Below are 23,334 nucleotides of genomic sequence, written 5' to 3'. Positions count from 1 at the left end.
CCCTGGAAAGGAAGGCTGGTGACTAGTGTGAAACCGCCTGCCTAGCCACTCATATCTGGACAGAGCAACCCAGGACTTGTCCTATACTAATCTGGCCTCGCACTGTACTCTGACCCTAAGTTCATACATCCCCAGCAGCCCCTGGGATCTCCATGCCGCCCCAACACTGGCGAGTAAATGGGGGTGGCTCATTCTCAGGCACGGAAGCAGCAGGAGCAACAGTCCACAGGTGGAGGAGGGTCTCGGCTAGTTTATTTTCTCTCTGGAGGGGTCTTCGTGGAGAGCAACCCGGCTGCTCAAGCTGTGGGGAGACAGGATGGGTAAGGGCCAGGTCTGGTCCAGGGGACCCAGGGGTGGCAGTCAGAGTGCAGGAGCCCAGGTTGGGAGCTGGGAGGGTCCATCCTGTGGGATTCCAGGGCTGGTCGGGAGGGGCAAGGTGGGCGGAGCAGGGGAGGAGCCACACCTGGTGGGAAAGAGCGGCTTTTGTTGAAGGGTGGCTGGGAAGGGTTCTGGTCCGAGTCCGAGTCCGAGTCCCAAGAGTGAAGCGGAGGACTCAGGCATCTGTGCCCCTTGTAGCCTGCAGGGACAGGTGCCATTCTGGCTCTCCATGCATGAACCCTGAATGTGATCCTTGAACCAGGGTCCCTTGATCATGTCCCTTGAATGTGACCCTTAAATTTTACACCAATGATCCTTGAAAAACATCCAGGTGACCCTGAGTGACCCCTAGAAGAAACCTCCAGGGACTCCTTAATGTGACCCCAGATTAAAATCCAACAGATGTGGCCCGGCTGGTGTGGCTCAGTGGTTGAGCGTCAACCTATGAACCAGGAGGGTGGCAGTTCCTCCTGGGTTGCTGGCTCAATCCCCAGTAGGGGGCATGAGGAAGGCAGCCAATCAATGATTCTCTCTCATCACTGATGTTTCTATCGCTCTCTTCCTCTCCTTTCCTCTCTGAAAGCAATAAAATATAAATATAAAATGAAACCCAACAGATGTGACCTCCAAATATGGCCTCTGAACATGAGCTCCATGTGTGAAGCTGGAGAATGACCCCACCCACCCTGGAGCATGGCTCAGTCCCTCTCACCCCGGAGGCTCCCAGTCTTGGGGCGCATTCCCGAGGACATGGTGAGGCCATCAAAGGAGTTCTGCAGCGTATGCACGGCGGACCTGCAGGAAGATGGGGAGCTGGGGCCCCCAGGTGACTCTGGACTGCCTGAGGCTGGGGCACAGGGTTGGTAGGGGGGCAGAGGAGGAAGGGAGTCCTGCTTGGAGATGGAGGTCTGGACTCAGATGGCTTCTAGGTTCTGGTGGTCACTGTTTGATCAGATTGGGGCAGGGCAGGGCAGATGAGGCAGATGAGGGTCAGGGGTCAGAGGTTAGAGTAGGGGCTGGGCATCACCATATGTCACTCAGCTCCTTCTGGAGGTCACTCCTCCAAGAGCCATTGCCTCCTGATGGCATCTCCTCTGTCTCCAGCCAGTTGGTTGTCTCACACCCCTGTTGTTTCATCTTGGTCAAGACCTGGGGCTCCGGCAGGAGTAGGGGGGGAAAGAGAAGAGCAGTAGTAATAAAATGACGGTGCAAGGTGACCATTACATGCTAGGCTGTCCTCAGTTCATGCAGCTACCCCTTCAGGTAGGGATGTGTGTGTTTTATCCATTACACAGAAGAGGAAAATGAGGCCCAGAGAGGTGAAGAAACTTGCCCACAGTCACACAGCAGTAAGTAGCAGAGCTGAGATTTATGTCCAGGCCTTCTGGCTCCAGTCCAATGGTGGAGGCCGAAATCCCCATGTCCCCAACCCATGTGGGGTCCCTGTCCTCCCCTCTCACCTTACGGCACTTCGCCTGGGTCTTCTGCACCTTCTGGATGTTCACCAGGTTCTCAGTGATCTCTTCCTCCTGTGCCTCTGTGAGGGGAGGGGGCTCAGGGAGGCCAGGCAGCAGAAGGACACCCCCACCCTTCCCCCCACCCCTGTGGGCTCCAGGCACTCACGGAGCTTCTGATAGATGAAGGTCACCTCCTCCCGAACCAGCTCCAGCTCCTCCCACAGGAATTTCTTGCTGAGGGGATAGTGCAGCCTAGGCCCACAGCCCGGGCCCAGTCCCTGGCCTCCTGGTTTCACAATTTGCCCACCTGCCTCTCCAAACCTCCTCCACCTCCCATGTTCCCATCTGTTCAACCACCCATTTCCCCCAGGCCCTACCCCTCCCCAAGTTGCCCACCCACCTTTACCCTCCAACTACCCCTCCTCTCCTCCCCCAGCCCCTGTCCTCTCCTCCTGACCTCCAGCCTCTCATTCCCTCAGCTTCCTATATCCTGGCCTCCATCTCTCTACCTTCCTCACCCCTGGCCTCCCATATTCCCAGCCTCAGCCCCCATCAACCTCTCCACCCCCCAGTTCCCTGATCCTCCGACCTCCTTCCCATCCTACCTCCAGCTTCCTGTCTTCCCTGCCTTCTGGCCTCCCAGTCTCCCCACACACAAACACTGCAACCTGTCTTCGCCCCTATCATCCGCTCCTCTTGTCCTCTAAGCCTTCCATGGCCCCCCCATCATCCTTACTCAGGCCTCCCCTATTTTCCCCATCTTGGGCTTCCTTCCCTCCCACAGCCTCCAGGCCTCCCCCCTTGGCACACTCACCTGTCTCGGATCTCCTGGGCCAGCAGCTGCAGGTAGCGGATAGTGCGGGTTTTCTGCACCTCCTCACTCTCCCGCACAGTCTTCTGGAGCCCCTTCAGGCCTTGCGCCAGGGCCCCATACAGCTCCCGCTGTCCCTGATCCATGTCCCACTTTTTCCCCTCTGTCTGCTGGCTCGTGGGGTTCAGGACTCCTTCAGTAACAGCGGGAGCTTGATTGAGGCCCAATCACACCACGCACAGCTTTGAACCCACTCGCCCTAGCCTGGCTGGATCCCAAGCCTGAATCCAGACTCACCCACTTCTCTCACTCTGACCCAGCTGACCCTGACAGCCTCCGGCCTGACCTTGACCTCAGGCCAGTCCTCACCTTCAAGCTGTTGGATCTTGATTTGCTGCAGGCAGCTCTCTTTCTCCAACATGGTCACTGAGTGATTGAGGAACTCAAAAGCCTGTCGGGGAAGAGGTCATGCCTGGAGGCAGGGTGGGGAGGAGAAAGGGACAGAGTTTGCTGGGCCCAGGGTTGGCTGAGGAGGCTCACCTTAGTCTGGGCCTGTAGCTGGTTCTTGAGTGACTCCAGTTCGCATCGCAGGAGCTTCTGGGTGTCAGGAATCATCATGGTGGACTTACCTATGAGCAGAAGTGTGGGTCAGCCAAGCTGGGAAGGGTGGGGGCAGGGGCAAGGTTGGGAGCAGGGATCACAGAGCCTGAGGTAGAGGCTGGAGTAGGGGGTCAAGATCAGGGACTGGGATAGAGGGCAAGGTCAGGGGCAAGAGGCAGCTGATGCTGGGGCAGGGTTGAGCGGGCAGCAATGGCAGGGTTCCACAGAGGCTGGGGCAGAGGGTGGAAGAAGGAAGCAGCAGGTCTTGCACACACAGTCTTGTTAGGAGGGAGGGCTCTCACCTTTGATTTTGGAAGAGCTGGTCTCCAATGGTTTCTAGGATAGGGGAATATGAGGGCAGTAGAAATTCATCCCTGGGCTGCCTCCTTGCTCCCCCCAACCCAGTGTTTGGACTTGAGTTGAATCTGCTGAGTTCTGGGTGTCCCAGACCCTGAGTGCAGGCATATCCGCACATGCTCAGAAGTGCACTTCTGTGGCTTGTACCCTACATGGGTGGGCCTCTGGGCTGCCCCTGATAGCAGGTACCTGCAAAGTCCTGTCTCTGGACTGGGCTCAGAAAATGGCCCTCCTCTTCAGGGGCAAACGACATTGACAGTGTCTGCAGGCAGCACCAATAGCACAGACACATAGCCATGCGTAATCCCAGAACAATCACAGCTACATAAACTCAAACACAGTCACGCACGCCAAGTCATAAGACGCAGGGCATCCATGCACACTCATCTCAGATACATAACCAGACACAGACACACCGGCAGTCATACCCAGAGACAATTACAGGAAAGACTCCACTAAAACACACAATCCCTCATCCATTCCATTCATTCCCTCGTCCATTAAGACATATTCATTGCAGGCCTGCTGAGCACTGGGAGGTGTTCTGGGTGCTGAGGACCTCCCTGTTCCCCCCCCCACCAAGCCCTGCAGCAATAGATTGTGGGGCAACAGGGAGGGGGTTCCAGGGTGTGGGTAACCTTAGTGATACTCGAATGCTTCTTCACAAGTTCCTGGTCATTACAGCATTCCTGTGAGTCTGAGTTGGGGGAGTGGGGAGACCCATGCGACTGAGGCCCTGAGTCCCTCCCTGGCTTCCAGTCTGTAATTGTCACTGTGTTCTCTGAAGCAGCTGGCCCCGAGGTCTCTGGTTCTGGAGTGCTGGACCAGTGAGTCGTATAGTCCAAGTTCTTGTCTGAGGAAGTACCTGGGGGTGGGTGAATGCGGGGTTCCTGAGGGCCAGCCCCGAGCACTCAGCCCCTCCCAGCTTCCCAGCTCTGGAGCAGCCCCTCAACGAACCCCAGTACTTGTCACACTTGCTGTGATCAAGCAAACACAAGTTGGAGGGCGACGGAGATGAGCAGTAGCAGGGCAGAGAGTAGTCAGAGTCCCGGGGCAGGCCGGCCAGAACAGGGTCGCTTCGAGTAGGAAGGACAGGTCAGGGGGCTGCACTGAGACCAGCCCCCATGTCCCGACACTGCCAGACCCTCCCTGACACCTCACAGAGGCCTCATCCCTGAACACAGGGCCTCCAACTATGGTAGGAACAGGATAAAAGATGATCCCAGCCCCAGGGATTGGGATGGGCAGTGAGAAGGACCCAGAAGACCCCACAGGAGAAAGTGAGGTCTCAGAAGAGTCTAAAAGAAAAAAAAAATCTTAACATTGGGTCCTGGTAAGAAACAGCATGTGCAGCCCTAGCCCGTGTGGCTTAGTTGGTTGGGCGTTGTCCCTGCACCAAAAGGTTTCTGGTTAGATTCCTGGTCAGGGCAGATGCCCCGGTTGCAGGTTAGATCCCCAGTTTGGGGCATGCAGGGGGCATGTAGGAGGCAGCCAATCAACGATTCTCTCTTATCATTGACTAGTGGCTTGGTGCACAAAATTCGTGCACATTAAAGGGAATTATTAGAGGAAATATTTTAATATTGCTATTTGCCCTTTCTCTATAATAGAAGTGTCAGAGATGAAAGAAAATTAGTAAAATGTATATGAAAACCTTACTCCTGTCAGAGTCCGGGGCATACCACAGGACCCAGAGTCAAGTCCCTGCCCACCTGTGTGCACCCTGAAATTGCAAGAGATCCAGACCTGGCCAGCCCCACCAGGCGGGGGATGCAGCCTCAGTTCCCCTGTCAAGCCCCGCCGGGTAGGGGGTGCAGCCTCAGGGCCCCGTCAAGCCCTGCCAGATGGGGGGCACAGCCTCAGGTCCCCTGTCAAGCCCCGCCAGGTAGGGGGTGCAGCCTCAGGGCCCCGTCAAGCCCTGCTAGATGGGGGGCACAGCCTCAGGTCCCCTGTCAAGCCCTGCTGGGTGGGGGGGTGCAGCCTCAGGTCCCCCAGCCTGGTGCCAGGTGGGGGGTGCAACCTCAGATCCCCTAGTTCCCCCTCAGATCCCCTGACCTGGCGCCGGGACAGGGGGTGCAGCCTGAGGTCCCTGTCAAGCCCCGCTGGGTGGGGGACGCAGCCTGAGGTTTCCCTTCAAGCCCCTCTGGAGCCGGGGGCGCGGTCTGAGGTCCCCCATCAAGCCCTGCCAGGCAGGGGGTGTAGCCTGTGGTCCCCCATCAAGCCCCACTGTGCAAGGGGGCACAGCCTGAGGTCCCTGTCAAGCCCCACCAGGTGGGGGGGCACAGCCTCAGGTCCTGTGCCCCGGCCTGGTGCCATGCAGCCTCAGGTCCCTGCTGATCACTCATTATGGCTCGTTATGGGAACCCTGCCTCTACTGTGGGCGCAGCCATCTTGTGATGGCATGATGGAGTGAGGGTCAATTTGCATATTGCCGCTTTATTATATAGGATGTTTTTTTCTCTCTCTCCCTCTCCATCTCCCTCTCTGAAATCAATAAAAAGTAGATTTATAAAATATTTTTTAAAAATCAAACTATTCTTTAAAAAAAAAGAAAAAGGAAGAGCATGTACCAAAGCTTGGAGGTGTGGAACCATGTGCTCTGTGATGATAAATTCAGGCCGGTTAGAGGCAGAGTCCAAGAGGAAACAGTAGGAGATTAGCAGGGCAGCTCAAGCAAGGAATTGAAAGCCAAGCAGAGAAGTTTGGACTTGGTTCCCCAGATAAATGGGAGCCATAGTGTGTGAACAGGAGAGGCAAGGCACATCTATTTAGTAAGTATTAGCTGAATGGGGGCCCGGGCCCATGCTAAGTGGGGCTGGGAACGGATGGAGTCATGTGGGACAGAGCTGTCTGGAAAAACTTCCAGGTGCAGGGGATCTTGCCTTGGGTCACACTCAGACAGAAAGGCCACGCTCTAGAGGCCTTTCTGAGTCCTCTAGTGTCCTTCCTCTGCCCAGTCCTAGAAGACTGCTGTGCACCTTTCAAAACCCTATTTAGCATCTGTTCTGTAAAAGTTTCCTTAATCCGTTTTTTTTTTTAAATGCCTTTACTGATTTGAGAGAGAGAGGAAGGGTGAGGGAGAGAGAGAAACACCAATGTTACAGAGAAGCATCGACCAGCTGCCTCCTGCATGACCCCTAGCGGGGATCCAGCCCACAACCCCGCACGTGCCCTGACGGGGACCGCTGACTTTCTAGTGCATGGGACATGCTCAACCCACTGAGCCACACCGACCAGGACCCTTAATCCTTTTTAATAGATTTTTAGAGAGAGAGGAAGGAAAAGGGAGAGAGAGAGAAACACTGAAGTTAAAGAGGAACATGGATCGGCTGCCTCCTGCATGACCCCTACTGGGGATCAAACCCGCCACCTGGGCCTGTGGCCTGACAGGGAAAACCCCGCAACCTTTCAGTGCCCGGGAGGATGCCCGCCCAACTGAGCCACACCGGCCAGGGCCCTTGATTCATTTTTAAGCTCCTATTTTCTGAGTACCTCACTGAGCGCGGGGCACCACCATCAGCACTCATTCGGTCTTCACACAAGAGGCAGTGGACACCCTCTGGCTGGATGGTGTGGGCTCAAGTCCTAGCCCTGCCCCTTCCTAGCTGTGTGGTGTTGGAAGAGTTACTGAACCTCCCCATGCCTTAGTGTCCCCAACTCTAAAAACGGGATATCACTACCACATCATGGAGTTGCTGTGATTAAGTAGATTAATCCATGCCAGTGCTGAGCACACAGTAGTGGGAAACTCAGTGTATGTCCTTGAATGTCACACTGAGAACTTGGGACCTGGGAATCATATAGGAGCCCTGAGAGAATTGGAGGAGAGGGAAGACCCGTTTCTGAGTGCCACCTGCAAGCAGAGCCCCCTTCCCCTCCCACATCAGTCGTTCCTCCCGAAGTTCCTCCAGGGAGAATTCTTGGGAAGAGGGCGGGGTGTTATTAACCTGGGCCCCGCCCCCCGGGCCTTGAATCCTGCGCCCCACAGGCTTCCGACCCCTTCCCACCCCCACCTACCACATAGCACCTGCTCATGCTCTCCCATCAGGAACCGCGAAGCCAGTCCCCAGCTGTGACGCTGAAATTTGATCCTGTGGGGACACCATCACTTTAAAACGCGCGGAGCCTAAACGCGGAGTCACAGAGAGGGGCGTGGCTGGCACGTTAGCCCCGCCCCCTCCGTTGCAACCCACGGCCTCATTGGCGCCTTCCCGCTTCCGCAGATCTTGGGAGCCGCCGCGTAATTGGGTAAAATCCCAGAGAGGGGGCGGGGCTTCAGGCAGGTTTCTGCTAATCGATTAGTCCATAGCCAATGGGGCGGTACAGGAGGCAGCAGATTACGATTAGATTGGCTTCGGGTTCAGCTGGGAGGCGGGACGAGTTCTCGGTCCCACGAGGAGAGGTGGTGGGGATCCCGGGAGTGCAGTACTGAGCCCAGCCCGCTGGCCCCCAAGGTCGGCCTCGGCGCCTCTGGTCTCGGACGCCTGGGTATTGCGGGTTGAAGTCCGATTCCTACTGGCGGGATGGTGTCTTCGGGATGAGATTTGGGGGTTTCCCAGCATTAGATGGAGCCGGGGTGCTTTGGGGACCTTCATATAGATATCTGGATCTTGTTATGGGAGCAGGAGTCTTTGCTGTTAGAACTGGAACCCCGAGGTGATATTTGAGAGTCACGGAGGTGATCTCAGAAGCTCTTGGACTACGAGCTTGAGCTGGTGGGGCTGAAACTTGGGGGTGTCGCAGGTGGCATGGATGTTGGGGTCCAGAGAGTCTGAGAGCTTGAGGGCTGACATTGAGAGAGATGGGGTCGGGTTGTCGCAGGGCCGACCCCTATTCCTGGGCTGCCATCCCTGCATATCTGCTGGATTGGCGGTGACCCCGGCCTTGCGCAGGCTCCCAGGGGCTGAAGGCCAAAGGTAAAAGCTCTGAGCCACCCGGTACCTCCTTCCCAGGCCTGCAAGATGGAGGAAGGCGGGAACCCAGCAAGCCTGACTAAGGTGGTCCATCTGCTGGTCTTGTCCGGGGCCTGGGGCATGCAAATATGGGTGACCTTCGTCTCAGGTAGGGACCCTCGTTCTGGACGTCATGGATACCCAGGGTGGGGACAGGAATGAGAGCGGGACCTGGAGTATCCTAACGGATGTGTGGTCCCCTGCACTCCACAGGCTTCCTGCTCTTCCGAGGCCTTCCACGACATACCTTCGGCCTCGTGCAGAGCAAACTCTTCCCATTCTACTTTCACATCTCCATGGGCTGTGCCTTCGTCAACTTCTGCATCTTGTTTCCACAACACCCCTGGTCTCAGCTCACCTTCTGGGAGACCAGCCAGGTATGCAGACTTGGGCCTCACTACCCTCTGAAGACTTATTCCCAGTACCCCACTGAGCACCGAGGGGCCCTCCGTTGTGAGAACTGAACAACAACAAAACTGTGCCTTCTTCCTGGTGGATACAAAGCTGGGCTCTGGATACCCTTGAGCAGTACCCAGCCTGCACAGCCATCCCCAGCAGCCCTGTCTATCCTAATCCCCCTGTCTGTCTGCTGGCTGCTGCGCCCTCTCCTCCTTCTGGTTGGGCCTGCTGCCAAGCTGTGGTGACTCAGCTGGGCTGGGGCACTGACCCCGGGTCATTGTTTAAAAAACGAGCCAGACTGGGAATTTAAAGTCCCCCACCCCCATCCACACATTTTCCCAACTACCAGGCAAGCGACCATCTCTGCATCTCGTATTTCTCTATCCCGCCCTCCCACTGCCCTCATTGTGTCCCTCATATGTGGGCAGGTAAAGCCTGACAGTGGTTTCAAGAATAATCCCATAGAGACCAGAGAGTATTATGGGTAACTGGAACTTTAAGGGCTTTTTATTCACTCCCTGTGGGCCCAGTGTTAGCTTCTGGGATCTGGGCTGGGGCCACAGAGGAGATGGACCCTGTCTTAGGCTCTCTCTCTCTTTTGGGGGAACGAGGGGACAGTTATTGTGCTGTTCCAATTTGGGGAAGAGAGGTTCTGCTCTGAGATACCGTCAGTTTGTGGGAAAAGGCTGTGTTCTGGAAACTTCCAGTCTGAATATCAGAGAAGAGGAGACTCAGAAGGTTTTGGGGGGGATAAAGCAGGTGCTGATATGGAGCTTTTCCTGCCAGCTTCAGGTTATTAGAGCTGGAGCTCTGGTTGGGGGCCCTAATCTGGGTTGTGGGAGCAGGGGGAGGCCTGGCTTTGACCCTCTGCTGTCCCCCAGCCCCTCGGGACTTTGAGGGTGCAGAAGGACCCTCTGCAGGGCCCCTCCTGCCTTTCCGGCACGGCTCACCTCCCACTACTTCCAACAGCTCTGCCTGTTGTTCCTGAGTCTCACACTTGCCACCATCAATGCCCGTTGGCTGGAGCCTCGCACCACAGCTGCCATGTGGGCCCTGCAGACCGTGGAGAAGAAGCAGGGCTTGGGTGGGGAGGTACCAGGCCGCCACCAGGGCCCTGACCTCTACCGCCAGCTGCGGGAGCAGGATCCCAAGTACAGTGCCCTCCGCCAGATCTTCTTCCGCTACCATGGCCTGTCCTCCATTTGCAACCTGGGCTGCCTCCTGAGCAACGGGCTCTGTCTTGCTGGCCTTGCCCTGAATCTCAGGAGCCTGTAGCACCCACTGCTTCTTTGTCTCTGCTGGCGCCCCAAATCTCAATAAACCCATCTTTGGAAATGGCTGCTGTGCTTTTTCTCCAACTGGGAAGCAGGGGGAAAAGTGGACAAGAATGGAAGCGAGGGCCTCTGTTTCTCCGTTCATACTCCCCGTGATGATTTGCAGTGTCAGCTATTGCAGCCCCTAAGCTCTTCCTATAACAGTGCCCATTTATTGAGCACCCACTGTGTGCCAAGCATGGAGCTAACCATTGCACATACTGGTGCCATATATTATTGCAACAATAGCTGGTTCTGATCCCTAGGGGACAAGCATATTTCCAACCCCATTGAATTGGGGGTGGCCATGTGTCTTGCTTTGGCCAATGAAATGTAAACAGACCCCAATGGTCATTTCCAAAGAGCAGGGTACACCCTAGCCCGTTTTTCTCAGTGTGGAGAGCGTCAGCCCTTGGACCAAAGGATCTTGGGTTCGATTCCTGGTCAATGGCATGAACCTCGGTTACAGGTTTGATCCCCAGCCCTGGTCAGGGCATGCGTGCAGGAGGCAACCAATTAATGTGTCGATGTTTCTTTCTCTCCCCTCCTCCTTTCCTTCCACTTTCTTTTAACATCAATGGAAAAATATTCCCGGATGAGGATTAAAAAAAAAAAAAAGAGGGAGAAGGGTACAATGGTCCCCTCCTTATCCATGGGGGATACATTCCAAGACCCCATGATTGCCTGAAACTATTGATAGTACCAAATCCTATATATATTATGTTTTTTTCCTGTACACACATACTTTCAATTAAAGCATTTTATGGCTTCTCTACTCTTGTGCTTTTGGGTCATTATTAGTTTTTAAAATTTTTTAAAAATATATATTTTATTGATTTTTTACAGAGAGGAAGGGAGAGGGATAGAGAGTTAGAAACATTGATGAAAGAGAAACATTGATGAAAGAGAAACATTGATCAGCTGCCTCCTGCACACCTCCCGCTGGGGATGTGGCCGCAACCAAGGTACATGCCCTTGACTGGAATCAAACCTGGGACCCTTCAGTCTGCAGGCTGATGCTCTATCCACTGAGCCAAACCAGTTAGGGCTAAATTTTTTTTTTTAATTTCTTTTTTTTTAGAGAGAAAGGAAGGGAGAGGGAGATAGAAACATTCATGAGAGAGAAACATCAACATGGACTGGCTGCCTCCTGCACGCCATCCACTGGGGATCAAGCCTGCAACCTGGGCATGTGCCCTGACCGGGAATTGAACTGGCAACCTCTTGGTGCATGGGTTGACACTCAACCACTGGACAACAGTGGCGGGGCTGGGTTACTATTAAGTAAAATAAGGGTGACTTGAACACAAGCACTGTGATACCATGACATTTGATCTAATACCTGAGATGGCTCCTAAGTGACTAATGGGTGGGGAGTGTCCACAGCGTGGATATGGTGGACACGGGTGATTCACGTCCAGGTTGGATGGAACAAGATAGTGCAAGATTTTATCATGCTATTCAGAATGGTACACAATTTTAAACTTAGAAATTGTTTAGCCCAGAATTTTCCTTTTGATATTTTCTTTTTTTTTTAATATATTTTATTGATTTTTTACAGAGAGGAAGGGAGAGAGATAGTCAGAAACATCGATGAGAGAGAAACATCGACCAGCCGCCTCCTGCACATCCCCCACCGGGGATGTGCCCGCAACCCAGGTACATGCCCTTGACCGGAATCGAACCTGGGACCTTTCAGTCCGCAGGCCGACGTCTATCCACTGAGCCAAACCGGTTTCGGCTTCCTTTTGATATTTTCAAACAGTGGTTGACTGTGGGTAACTGAACCCACAGAAAGGAAGCTCTGGGTAAGGGAGGACTACTATACAAGCCAGTGCATGGTTTGCCACATTTTCCCTTCTCCACAATGACCAGTGTGAGAAGAAAACCTCAAATGTTGGGTGCCATTGAAGTTTCGGGGCTGTTTGTTACTGAGCATACGCCACTCCTTCCTGACTGATGCATGCCATTTTTGTTCATTCTCCTAGCAGTCCTTAGAGGCACCTGCTGTTCTCATGAAGCAGTGGTACTCAGAGATATTCAACAAGTGGCTTCAGGTGGAGTTGTTGGAAGTTGAACACCAGTAAAGCCTAAACTATTGCAACCGCATATCCTCGCCTGCTGGCATAAAGAAAACTCTAGGACCTCAGTTAGGGCTGGATGTGCCAAATTTCCATACTGTGTGGCCTCCGCCAAGGAGCTGATCCTTTCTGAGACTCAGTTTCCTTATCCATAAAGTGGAAATTAATTCCAAGGGCCCTTAAGAGTATTTGGCCAAGGGATTGAGCCCAGTTTAGGGTCAGGCGTGCTGCAATTACAAACACTAATTCAGGCCAGAACCCATACAAAAAAAACCCTATGAGGGGGAGACTCTTGTCATCAACCATTTGACTGTTGGGGAAACTGAGGCCCAGAGAGGTTAAGTAACTTCTCCAAAGTCACAGGGATAGAAAGCGGAGGAGCTGGGATTCGAACCTGGCTCCAGAATCCGCGCGCTCAATCGCTCTGCACATAGTAGGAGTTCTGTAAGTAGTTCATTGTTGGGGGGTGAGCTCCAGACCTCTGAACGCGCGGGGGCAGCTTCCAGCGGCTATCCCCGCTTTCCACAAGTCCCGCCCCGGACTCGGCCCCGCCCCGCCCTGCCCTCCCCCGGGAGCGGCCCCTCCCTCCCCGCCTGGGCGGAGCCGGCGCGGGATCCGGGTGGCTGCGGGCTGCAGCGGCGGTGGCAGAGGCTGCGGGGTCGGGGTCGCGGTCGCGGTCGAGGCCGCAGCGAGTTCGGAGGCGGAAACCCCGCGGGCAACGACCCACTCGAGGTGACCCCCTCGGAGGGAGCGCACCCCGCCCCGCACCTCCGCGTCCCATCAGGTCTGGGGGGACCAGGGGGTTGGGGGAGGCCCCGGGGGAACAGAGGCGGGCAGCGGGGGACTCCTCTTCCCTCGCCCCCACCCAGCTGGGCTTCTCCGAGGACGAGAATGGGACGCGGGCGGCTCCGAGAGCCCCGCTGGGAACGAGAGATGGGACCATATGGTGATGGGAGGACGCTCCAGAGCTACCCTGCACCGGCTGGGGCCCCCCAAACCCAGCGGAGAGGGAAGGGGCCAGATCCCGGGACCCTTACCAAGTGCGGGGCGAGGGAGGATGGGGCCGGCTGACAGGTGGGCTGGGGGTGGGGCGGGGACGGGGCCCCAGCCTGGCAGCCCTGCCCAGCTTGGGGAAAGGCTTCCTGTCTCTTGTCTTCCCCTCAAACTCGTTCTCCCGGAACACGGGGTGGGGCTGAGGGCTGGGCAGAAAGGGGGGCCGGCTGTGTCCTCCTTTAAAATGGAAAGAAGCCCCACAGGCAGTTGAGAAAGAGCTTTGCGAGGTGTGTCCCCCGCTCACCCAGGTCTTCTGGAACCTCCCTGCGTGGCTCAGGGGGCGGCGGTAGACAGCTGGGGCAGCTGAGATCTAGGGAGGCCCCGAGGGCTGAGGGGATGTCCAGGGCCCAGGTGAGGCAGCCCCGCTGTGGGGACACAATGCCCGGGAAGACAGGACCAGGAGTGGGGGTCCTGGCAGAAGGGTTCCTGATTATTAGGTGGCTGGGGTGGTTTCCTTCTATTTGAGGACCATCACCCCAGCCTCCCTGGGCTGGGGCTGGACTGAGTCAGCTCTATCCAGAACGAAATGGACCCGGCCCCTTTGACAAATAGGAGGTGGCAGTACCCGCTGCGGGGGCGGAGCTCGGCTTATCGCTGGGCTGAACCTACTGAAATCCCCTCCCCTGGGGATCAGGGAAGGGGTTAAGCTCAGCTTGGATGGGGGCAGGGCAGGCACCCTGGTGGTGGCTGACACCTGCCAAAGTCAACACCCAGCCTGCAGGGGGAGGGGGGCTCTATCCAGCTGGCAGGCCCCCTCCCCCAGCTCACACCTGGGCCACACTGGCTGCTCACCGGGGGCAAAGTCCACACCTGCACCTTCTCAGGGTCTGGTTCCTCAGCCGCCAGAGGAGGCCCCCATGCACCCCCCAACCTGGGCCCTTGCATTTGCCAAACATCCCCCTTTTCTGAGTCCTGCAGAGAGCAACTGATGCATCCTGAGTCCCTTGGCCTCCAAGTGGCAGAAGCGGGATTTGAACGCAGGTTACTTGTCTTTTGTTTCCCTGCAGGAGGCTTCCCCCCAGGATGGCATCAGCTGGAGACCCCCCCACCAGCCCTCGTGATGCAGCAGACCAGAACTTCGACTACATGTTCAAGCTCCTGCTCATTGGCAACAGCAGCGTGGGCAAGACGTCCTTCCTGTTCCGCTACGCAGACGACTCCTTCACCCCCGCCTTCGTCAGCACCGTGGGCATTGACTTCAAGGTCAAGACCGTCTACCGCCACGACAAGAGGATCAAGCTGCAGATCTGGGTGGGCCCTGCCGCTGTTCCTGGGTCTGTGGGACGCCCACGGGAAGGTGTAGGGCTGTGGGAAGGGGTCCCGAGTGAGAGAGGAGCCCAGAGTCGGGGAGGGGGCGTGGAGTAGGTGTGAAGAGTAGGGGGGTATTATCTGTGAGGCGAATTCATCAGGACGAGAGGATGCGCCCTGCCCTGTGAGATCTGAGGGGGAGTCAGCAGTAACCCAAGGCAGTTAGAAGTCCTAGTGACTAATGGGAAAGGGATTTAGGTACGGCTCAGGTGTGAGCCCACTGAGCCTGCCAGGTGTCAGAGCCATCCTCACCCCCCACCCCACCCCCTGGGTGCAGCCGTTGGTAACAATGTCAGGGTAACGAGCGCCAGGTGTGTGCATCAAGAGGGTTCCCCTCTAGCCCAGGTGGCTCCTGTTTGTGGTCATTACGTGGGTTCTTGGAGATGAGGTCCAAGGGGCTTATAAGTCTGTGAGAGGCACTGACCCCTCCGACTGGGAATTCCTCAAGCTCAGGGTCACGTCTCTCACATCAGACATGGAGGCAGGCCAATGTTTCTCTCATCAGACTGGGGCAGTGGGGGCAGGACCCGCAGGGGTGCGGTGACCCTTCCCTAGTCGGCTGACCCCACTGTTTCCCCAGGACACGGCAGGGCAGGAACGCTACCGGACGATCACCACAGCCTACTACCGGGGAGCCATGGGCTTCCTGCTCATGTATGATGTTGCCAACCAGGAGTCCTTTACCGCCGTGCAGGACTGGTGAGTGCTTGCTGCCTACTGATCCCCTGACCTTTGCCCACTCCCCTAACCCCAAATCTCTGGCCTCACAGCCCTCAAACTCCACAGGGCCACCCAGATCAAGACCTACTCCTGGGACAACGCTCAGGTCATCCTCGTGGGGAACAAGTGTGACCTGGAGGATGAGCGTGTTGTGCTTGCGGAGGACGGCCAGAGGCTCGCCGATGACCTTGGTTAGTGCCCAGCCGGGGCTGCATAGGCCCTGGACTTCCCAGAACAAGCCCCCCTCCTCACGCTCAGATCCCAGGTCCAACCGCAGTCTCCAACCCTTTGCTCTTTGAGGATCTGGCCAGAAAAATGCCCACATGTATGCCACCTTCTCCACTTAATTCCAGGGGGTTCACCCATTGATCCCTCTCCCTGACCGCTGCCCCGCTAGGAACCCAGACTGTTTCTGGACATTTATCCCACAAACATCCTCACCCACGTGAGAAGCGGCGAGTGTGTCAAATTGCAGTTCTGCTAGTGGCAGGGGCATCCTGGCAGCCGCCCAGGCGTCTCGCAGTGGAGGAAGCAGCAGCACCTAAAGCATATTCACGTGGCAAAATGCCGTGCGGCCGTGAACATGGCAAGGTTTCTGGGTTATGTGGCGAAGAGGTAAAAGCAAACTGCAGAACAGTGGCTGTGGCTGCTTCCTTTAATTCAGGCAGCGGTCAGCAGACATTTGCTTAAAGGGCCAGAGAGGAAATGTTTTTGGTCGTCGGGCCTCTCACAACTATTCAATTCTGCCTGAAAGCAGCGGTAGACAATACATCAAGGAATGAGTATGACGGCCAGGAAAACGTTATTTACAAAACAGGCCACGGGCCAGATTTGGCCTGCATCCTGAAGTTGGCCAACACCGGCATTCGTGTATAAAAAGGATGAGAATAAGAGCATATACTTCAGTTTGCCTAAAGCAGCGGTTCTCAACCTGTGGGTCGCGACTCCTTTGGCGGTCGAACAGCTCTTTCACAGGGGTCGCCTAAGACCATCCTGCATATCAGATATTTACATTACGATTCATAACAGTAGCAACATGACAGTTATGAAGTAGCAACGAAAATAATGTTATGGTTGGTCACAACATGAGGAACTGTACTTAAAGGACCAGAAGGTTGAGAACCACTGGCCTAAAGGAACTCTGGGGGGATACGGAAGGATCTAGTCACAGACGTGACTTTTGTGTCTGAACACTGGGTGGCTGGAAACCAGGGTGGGAGGGGGACTCTTCAGTTTATCTCTTTGGAGCAGGTGATGAATGAATTATCTATTCAAAACTTAAGCTCAATGAAAATCTTGTCCTGGAATATTCTAGTATTCTAGACTCTCCCAGGACTTTCCTTAAAGGGACATGGTATAACTACTGTAGGGTAGGGCGCGTTAAGGACCCAGAGTCAAGCTAGAATCCCAGTCTGCAACCCACTGCGGTGTGACCAAGGGCACAGGGCCTCCCCGCGGTGCTTCCCCGTCTCACCTAGGAAACAGGTGAAACCGTGTCTACTTCATAGGCTATTCGAAGGATTAAATAGGCAAACGCTGGCCTCAGTTGAACATTAACTTGTATTATTTCTCAGTCGCTTTGTGATCTGGTACCGGTGACTCCAGCTCTCTGGGTCTGCACTTCCCTGTGTGTCAAATGGAGACAGTAACAGTCCCACCTCACTGAGGTATCGTGAGGACTCAATGAGTTACACCATGTGAAGCAGTTATAGGCACATCTGAGTGTTAGCTGGCGTGACGTGAACGACTGTTGATGCTTGCATAGAAAACTCTAGGCACCTGATGGCCCACGAAGTCGGAAATGTTTACTCTCTGGCCCTTTACAGAAAAAGTCCTAGGACCCGTGGACTGTAATGGTCCCCTTTCTCTTTTTTCTTGCCATCAATTTGTTGGAGAAGCCGGGTCTTTGTCCTATGGAACATCTTCCATTTGAGGTCTGGCTCTTTGCTCCCTCGTGGTGTCGCTTAACCTGCTCCTCTGTCCCTCGTGTTTTCTGGGAACTCTAGCTGGGGCTCACTCCCTGGGGAGTCCCATCGTGGGCTAGGGCACTTGTGGGTGTCGCCCACACCTTCTTCCCGAGACATCTAGTGACAGGGCTGAGGGGAGACTTCCCACCCTGTCATTAGGTTTGAAATACCAGAGTACAAAGCAGAAGATGGAATTTCATCTCAATTTTGTAAGAAAACAACAACAACAAAAAACCCCCACCACCACCTACAAACCCAAACCCAACAATTATGAATTAGTATTTTTTAAATTAATTTTTTATTGTCTTCAAAGAGGAAGCGAGAGGAAGAGAGAAACAGAAACATCAGTGATGAGAGAGAATCACTGATTGGCTGCCTCCTTCAGGACTCCTACTGGGGATCGAGCCTGCAACCCAGGCATGTGCCCTTGACCGGAACTGAACCTGGGCCCTTTGAGTCTGCAGTCTGATGCTCTATCCATTGAGCCAAACCGGCTAGGGCTATACTTGTATTTTTAAAATTAGAAAGCTACATATCAAACACCAATAGTAATTGTCTTTGGGTGATGAAACTACAAATGGCTTTCATATTTGTCTTGATACTTTTCAGCAGTTTCTAGCAAATATTTATGATGAAGAAAAAATATATATAAAAAAAGAACTCAGATTGAGAGAAGCCACACATATTTGAAGGAAATGCCAGGTTTGCCCAGGAAGACAGTGGGGTGCCATTGATGGTCACTAGGTTCAGAGTAGAAGGTCTGAGTTCATATCCTGCCTCTAGCATTCATTCATCATTCATCCAGTCATTGAGCAAGTAGTTCCCCTAATGCCTGCTCTGTGCCAGGCTCTGGCTGCGGAGTGGACAAGGCAGACAGAAGTCCTGCCCTCTTGGAGCTGGTGGTCTAGTAGCGGAGACGGATAGGAAACCTATAGTCACACACCTGACTATTTAATTACAATTACATTTTTATAGAGCAGCATGACATGCCGGGGCGGAGGCCCACTTACCCTGTGCTGTGTGTAATGCGGTGGGTGTTTGCTTGGATTCCTGGCCCACCTTGGCAGGTGGGGACACATCGGGGACCTTTCAGGGATAGTTCCCTGCAGGCAGATTCTTAACCAAACTTTTAGGGGTGCAGGAAGGATCGTCTTGTACACCCTTATTTTCAGGTTGACTGGTACTTTTTGTAGCTGAGGGACCTTAAGCAAAGCATTCCTTTCACCTCCCACCTTTGGGAGGGCAAACAAGTTATGATGGTCACTAAGAATATACTCAAAGCTACCTCACATCCTCCACCCCAGGAGTCAGCCAGCCAAGACCCAAGGTGGTACAATAGGAATATTTATTATTCTTTCTTTCTTGAGCCAAACCGGTTAGGGCTTTCTTCATATTAAAAATATTTACTTAATATTAACTGTTGTTAAGCAAGGCAGCCTGGGTGTGAACCCTGGCCCTGCCACGTGTTACCTGTGTGAATTTTAAATGAGTGACTTTCCCTCTCTGTGCCTCAGTTTCCTCATCTATAAAATGGGTTATAATAGGATGAACCTCAGAGCATCATTAAAGATGTTTATTTATGTAAAGCGCTTAGAAAAGTGCCTGACACATAGTAAACATGATATAAGCCCTTATTATTATTATTAATTATTATTATTATCACCATTACCATTTTTAGTGCATTCTATAGGCCTGGAACTACTTATCACACACTCTCCACAAACACTGGGGAACCCGACAGAGACTGCAGACTGGTAGCCCCCCAGGCTGAAGCCAGTCTTCAGCTATGTTTTACTTGGTCTGAAGCACATTTCCCAGAACATTTCCAAAGTCCATATCAATGCCTACTTTTGTGGGCAGCCTTGCGGTACCTTCCTGTGCAGTACAATTGCATGGAAGGTCAGTGGAAGCCACCCGTGGGTACCCATCCCTCTAGGCACCAGGATGTTACTACCTGGACTCTAGCAGCCACTGCCCTGGGACAAAGAGATTCTTAGGGTAGCTCAGAGCAGGGCTTCTGTCACAGGTTTTTTGTTTGTTTGTTTTTTATTTCAGAGAGGAAGGGAGAGGGAGAGAGAATCATTGATCGGCTGCCTCCTGCATGCCCCCGACTGGGGATTGAGCCTATAACCTGAGCAGGCGCCCCTGATGGGAATCGAACCCGGGACCCTTCAATCCACAGGCCTACACTCTACCCACTGAGCCAAACCAGCCAGGACTATCACAGGTTTTTATTAACATGGTTCCCAGTTTATAGACAAGCCCACTGAGGCTCAGAGAGACTAAGGCACTCAGCCAGGGTCCCATAGCTGCATAACAGACAGAAGTGGGCGTGGAACCCAGGTTTGGATGATGCCACAGCCCAGCCTATGCCTTTCAGGGTCTCACAGGTGTCCCCACTTATGTTCATCCAGGTTTCGAGTTCTTCGAGGCCAGTGCCAAGGAGAATATCAACGTGAAGCAGGTCTTCGAGCGCCTGGTGGATGTCATCTGTGAGAAAATGAATGAGTCCCTGGATCCAAGCTCCAGCCCGGGCAGCAATGGGAAAGGCCCTGCCTTGGGGGATGCCCCACCCCCCCAGCCTAGCAGCTGTAGCTGCTAGAGAGGGTACCCAACCCCCACCCACCCCCTCCTGCCTCGGCAGGGAATGTGACTGAGGCATGAGCCACAAGGGCTATTTTCAAGCTCAGGGCGCCCCCTTCCCTCCTGTCAGCTGTCAACTGCCCCTCACTGCCCGCATGGCTCGTTTCCTCACTATAGCCACCAGCTGCCCAAGCAGCCCCTGTCGCAAGCTCCAGACCCCAGGACTCTGCACGAGAGGCAGGGTCTGGGGCTGTTGACATGCACGCGCTTGCTGCCTCCCGGTGTTTCAGTGGGCGCACATGGGCAGCCTGTGGGGGGGCTTCTACAGTGCCTTCTGGGTTCGAGCCATTGTCCACATCTGTTCTGTGCTGGGCCTTGTCTGGAGTTCACGAGCTGGCTGAAGGGGGTTAGCCTTCTTCCTCCTGCCATGCGGCTTCTCCGAGTTCATCCTTGGAGATGGGGAAGGAGGCTCCTTGCTCGGGGTCCCCTCCTCTGATCCCGAGCCTGCCCATCGGTCTCTGATCTCAAGGCTCCAAGGTGGGGCGGTGACTTTGGCCCTGGTAGACCCCTCCCGTCTGGCCTGCAGATCCTCTGTGAGAACAGTATTAAAGCAGCTTTACCTGTTGGGAAGGGATAGGGGGTCAGAACCCCCTGGCTTCGGGGACCCCGAAGTGCCTTCTGAGTTTCCCCAGAATTCTGCATCACCACGACCCTGCCACTGTTTTTGGCTGATCCATGGTGCCCCTGATCCGGGATTGAATTCTGGAATGAGGCACCGTGTTAGGCCAAGCAGAGAATCGCCAACCCCCTGGCCTTACCGTTTGGGGCTTTTTGCCAGGAGTTAACCTCAGAGCCAGGAGCCCCGGCCCTCCTGCCCAAACCTGCCTCCCTGGGCCCATTTGGTGATGTTTTAAGCAAAGTCTTTCCACATCTCACATCCGGCTAGAGAAGGAAATTGAGCAACGTCCCCATGGCCCTCCCTTGCTGGTGACTTTCTGCTGTAAGGCCTTGGGCGTCTTTCACCTGAGCACGGTGGAAGACCCGGGGTCCGCGTCCTGAGCCATGTCATCGGTGGGGCCCAGAGATGGGACCTGTTTTTGCTAATGGAGGAGTCACTCTCAGGAATGTTTGGGGTTTTGGCTGGATGAGGGAGAGGGTAGGGTTGTGTAACTGCTACTGCCTCTTGCACTTCATGATATAGCTTGGGAGTGGCAGGCTGGTGGGGGATGGGCTGGGGTCAGTCTCCCTGCTTGAGGCTTGGGTTCCCAGCTGCCCCGGGCTCCTGCTGTGGGAGGTTATGTGCAGTTTGGGGATCTACCCTCTTCACATGCACCCCGTACAGCTCAGTGGCCCTTTCTGCCCTGGAACACCAACCGACACCCCATAACTTGATAGACACTGTGAGGACAGCCTATAGCCTTAAAGGTCTCCACCTCCTCTGCTGTGGTATGGGGAAGGCCTAGTTCAAGTTTAAGATTAGCTCCCGCCTTTCTGGAAACTCTAGATTGAACCCGTTTCTAGAGGGCCCTACGTGCCCCGTATCAGGGTCTGCCCTGAGACTTTCGGAGTGAGGATGTCTTTGTACACAACAAGTGAAATGACTGGTGAAAGGACCAGGTTTTGGGAGACACACAAAGAAGATCTGAAATCAGAAATGTTCATTGCTTTAACATAAAAGTGACATTAAATTAGTTAAAAGTCTTCTTAAGTTGCACCACGGGTTGACAAGATGTCACTGGCCAGTCCATTCTCCCTGAGCTGCTGCCAGAAAAAACGGTGGGTCAAGAGGGACCAGCCTATGGCCACAGCCCGTATGATGCAGCGATGGCCGCATCGTGTATCTGACTCGGTCTAAGCTTTCTGTGTGCACAGAGTTCTTCAACCGTTCAGCTTCAGGTAACAGCCGAGACAGCTGCCGCCGGGTTCTCTCAAGACTGGGACGCATGTAGGAGCGGAATATGTATTTTTGTTTCTGCTAAAAATAATGCAAGTTTTTATTTCATGACGTTTGGGGGGGAGGGTGTTTGCTCAAGATAGTCTCTGGGGAGCAGAAATTGATGTCCTCCCGGGTCACTGAGGGGAGGGAGGCTTGTTGAGTTTACAAACAAAAATAAACCAAAGGCTGTGGGAAAACCACCTCCCAGCTGCAGGGAGCCGGGCCTGGAGCCCTCGCCTGAGGCTGGGTCCTGCCTGGGTGCTGTCCCTTCTTACCATTTGCTTTTACTTGCCTTTCCACAGGCAGTTCGGTGGGAAACTGCCATGATTGCTGTGGTTTAGGGTTCTGCTTGCTTGCTTTCTTTTTCCTGGCTTCTCTGAGGGTCATATTCTTGTGTCATTCTCTCCAACTAAGAAAAACAAGCAAAGGGTGAAATTTGGTCTCCGTGTGGAAGCACTAATTCTGCTAACTGGCTTCTTCTCCCCCATAATCCCAAAACACTACGGAGAGAGCCCTCGGCCTGCTCATTTCTGCCCTGGATGTGGCTCTCCTGCGTAAGCGAGTCTTTGATGACCATTGGAAAGACGTGGCACTTTTCTCCACACGAAAAAACAATTAAAGCCATTGTGCCCAGATGCAGTTGTTTTTTTATTTCCATTAGTGAAATGCGACTTCCAGGAAGAGGGCAGTTGACTCACAGCCAAGCAGAGGGTCGAGGGCCATGCGGGTTGTAGCAGATGCCGTGTGAGTCCAGGGAGGCTCGGGCCTGGGGCTGTCTAGCGGGAACTCCTGGCCACTGCTTTGCCCTGGAAACTGCCTCTGCCTGGAGGGCAGGTAGGATAATGTTGCTCCAACTAATTCAACTGGGAAGGTCTGTCCTCCACCACAGCCGCCAGGGGCGCCTGTGAGCACACATATCCCTCTCCTCAGAACCCTCCATGGCTCCCACCTGCCTGGGAGTAAATGCCAAAGTCTCCCTGTGTCCTACAAGGTACTGCCTGACCTCATCAGCCACCTCCTTGCTCTCAACTTTTCCCACTTGCCCCCTACACTTGCTTTGCTCCGGTCATATTGACCTCCTAGCTGCTATTTGAACACACCAGGCCCCTGCCTCAGGCCCCTTGCATTCGCTGTCCCTCTGCCTGGAACTCTCCTACCCCAGGTAGTCACAAAGCTCCCCTCTCTCATTTCCTCTTTCAGGTCTTTCCACAAATTTCACCTTCTCATTCTGCACCCCTCCCCCTACTTCCCTCACAATTTAGTACTTTAGTACTGCAACCCCTCCTTCCCATAGCCCCTAGAATATAAAATACTATTTCATTTTCTCATTTAACTTCAATAAGTATCTCCTCCAATAGTGTCAGCTAAACGTAGGGATTTAAAAATATTTCACTGCCACCCCCAGCTCTGTTCCTGTCT

At 54.2% G+C, this 23,334-nt stretch overlaps 3 protein-coding genes across 6 annotated transcripts; 2 read left to right on the top strand and 1 right to left on the bottom strand.

The window, feature by feature from the left end:
* Positions 1-235: 235 nt before the first annotated feature.
* CCDC159 (coiled-coil domain containing 159) lies at positions 236-7,936 on the bottom strand. Of its 2 annotated transcripts, XM_036314839.1 has the most exons (12): positions 7,621-7,936; positions 4,561-4,679; positions 4,242-4,468; positions 3,549-3,582; positions 3,187-3,275; positions 3,016-3,097; positions 2,650-2,839; positions 2,002-2,069; positions 1,839-1,915; positions 1,406-1,527; positions 1,091-1,191; positions 236-577 (listed from the first exon to the last, which is right to left on the bottom strand). In XM_036314839.1, exons 1-12 carry the CDS (start codon positions 7,623-7,625, stop codon positions 297-299), a joined length of 1,395 nt encoding a protein of 464 aa, XP_036170732.1. In that variant the 5' UTR covers positions 7,626-7,936; the 3' UTR covers positions 236-296. The 2 variants fall into 2 exon arrangements, with proteins under 2 accessions (XP_036170732.1, XP_036170733.1); XM_036314840.1 differs by lacking the exon at positions 4,561-4,679.
* On the top strand, positions 7,918-10,291 carry TMEM205 (transmembrane protein 205). Of its 2 annotated transcripts, none has more exons than XM_036314842.1 (4): positions 7,918-8,057; positions 8,556-8,664; positions 8,769-8,932; positions 9,924-10,291. In XM_036314842.1, the coding sequence occupies exons 2-4, from the start codon at positions 8,565-8,567 to the stop codon at positions 10,227-10,229; spliced, it is 570 nt and encodes a 189-aa protein (XP_036170735.1). In that variant the 5' UTR covers positions 7,918-8,057; positions 8,556-8,564; the 3' UTR covers positions 10,230-10,291. The 2 variants fall into 2 exon arrangements, with proteins under 2 accessions (XP_036170735.1, XP_036170734.1); XM_036314841.1 differs by having other exon boundaries at positions 7,956-8,091.
* Positions 10,292-12,948: 2,657 nt separating this feature from the next.
* Positions 12,949-22,550, top strand: RAB3D (RAB3D, member RAS oncogene family). Of its 2 annotated transcripts, none has more exons than XM_036313970.1 (5): positions 12,949-13,080; positions 14,409-14,652; positions 15,290-15,408; positions 15,496-15,620; positions 19,811-22,550. In XM_036313970.1, exons 2-5 carry the CDS (start codon positions 14,425-14,427, stop codon positions 19,996-19,998), a joined length of 660 nt encoding a protein of 219 aa, XP_036169863.1. In that variant the 5' UTR covers positions 12,949-13,080; positions 14,409-14,424; the 3' UTR covers positions 19,999-22,550. The 2 variants fall into 2 exon arrangements, with proteins under 2 accessions (XP_036169863.1, XP_036169862.1); XM_036313969.1 differs by having other exon boundaries at positions 12,949-13,132.
* Positions 22,551-23,334: the final 784 nt, after the last annotated feature.

The sequence above is a fragment of the Myotis myotis genome, unplaced genomic scaffold (genome assembly GCF_014108235.1).
Source record: "Myotis myotis isolate mMyoMyo1 unplaced genomic scaffold, mMyoMyo1.p scaffold_m19_p_6, whole genome shotgun sequence".
NCBI classification, from domain to species: domain Eukaryota; kingdom Metazoa; phylum Chordata; class Mammalia; order Chiroptera; family Vespertilionidae; genus Myotis; species Myotis myotis.
This window is presented reverse-complemented; position numbering and strand designations above follow the sequence as displayed.

Excerpts from the sequence above, each read along its gene's own strand:
- CCDC159 (XM_036314839.1), bottom strand. Across the intron at positions 3,276-3,548 it reads CAGCTCTTCCAAAATCAAAG|GTAAGTCCACCATGATGATT; the intron begins GTGAGAGCCCTC and ends TTCTGCTCATAG. Across the intron at positions 578-1,090 it reads CAAGACTGGGAGCCTCCGGG|GCTACAAGGGGCACAGATGC; the intron begins GTGAGAGGGACT and ends CTGTCCCTGCAG.
- RAB3D (XM_036313970.1), top strand. The coding sequence starts at position 14,425 with ATGGCATCAGCTGGAGACCCCCCCACCAGCCCTCGTGATGCAGCAGAC. Across the intron at positions 15,409-15,495 it reads TTTACCGCCGTGCAGGACTG|GGCCACCCAGATCAAGACCT; the intron begins GTGAGTGCTTGC and ends CAAACTCCACAG. Across the intron at positions 15,621-19,810 it reads GAGGCTCGCCGATGACCTTG|GTTTCGAGTTCTTCGAGGCC; the intron begins GTTAGTGCCCAG and ends ATGTTCATCCAG.
- TMEM205 (XM_036314842.1), top strand. The coding sequence starts at position 8,565 with ATGGAGGAAGGCGGGAACCCAGCAAGCCTGACTAAGGTGGTCCATCTG. Across the intron at positions 8,665-8,768 it reads ATGGGTGACCTTCGTCTCAG|GCTTCCTGCTCTTCCGAGGC; the intron begins GTAGGGACCCTC and ends TGCACTCCACAG. Across the intron at positions 8,933-9,923 it reads CCTTCTGGGAGACCAGCCAG|CTCTGCCTGTTGTTCCTGAG; the intron begins GTATGCAGACTT and ends TACTTCCAACAG.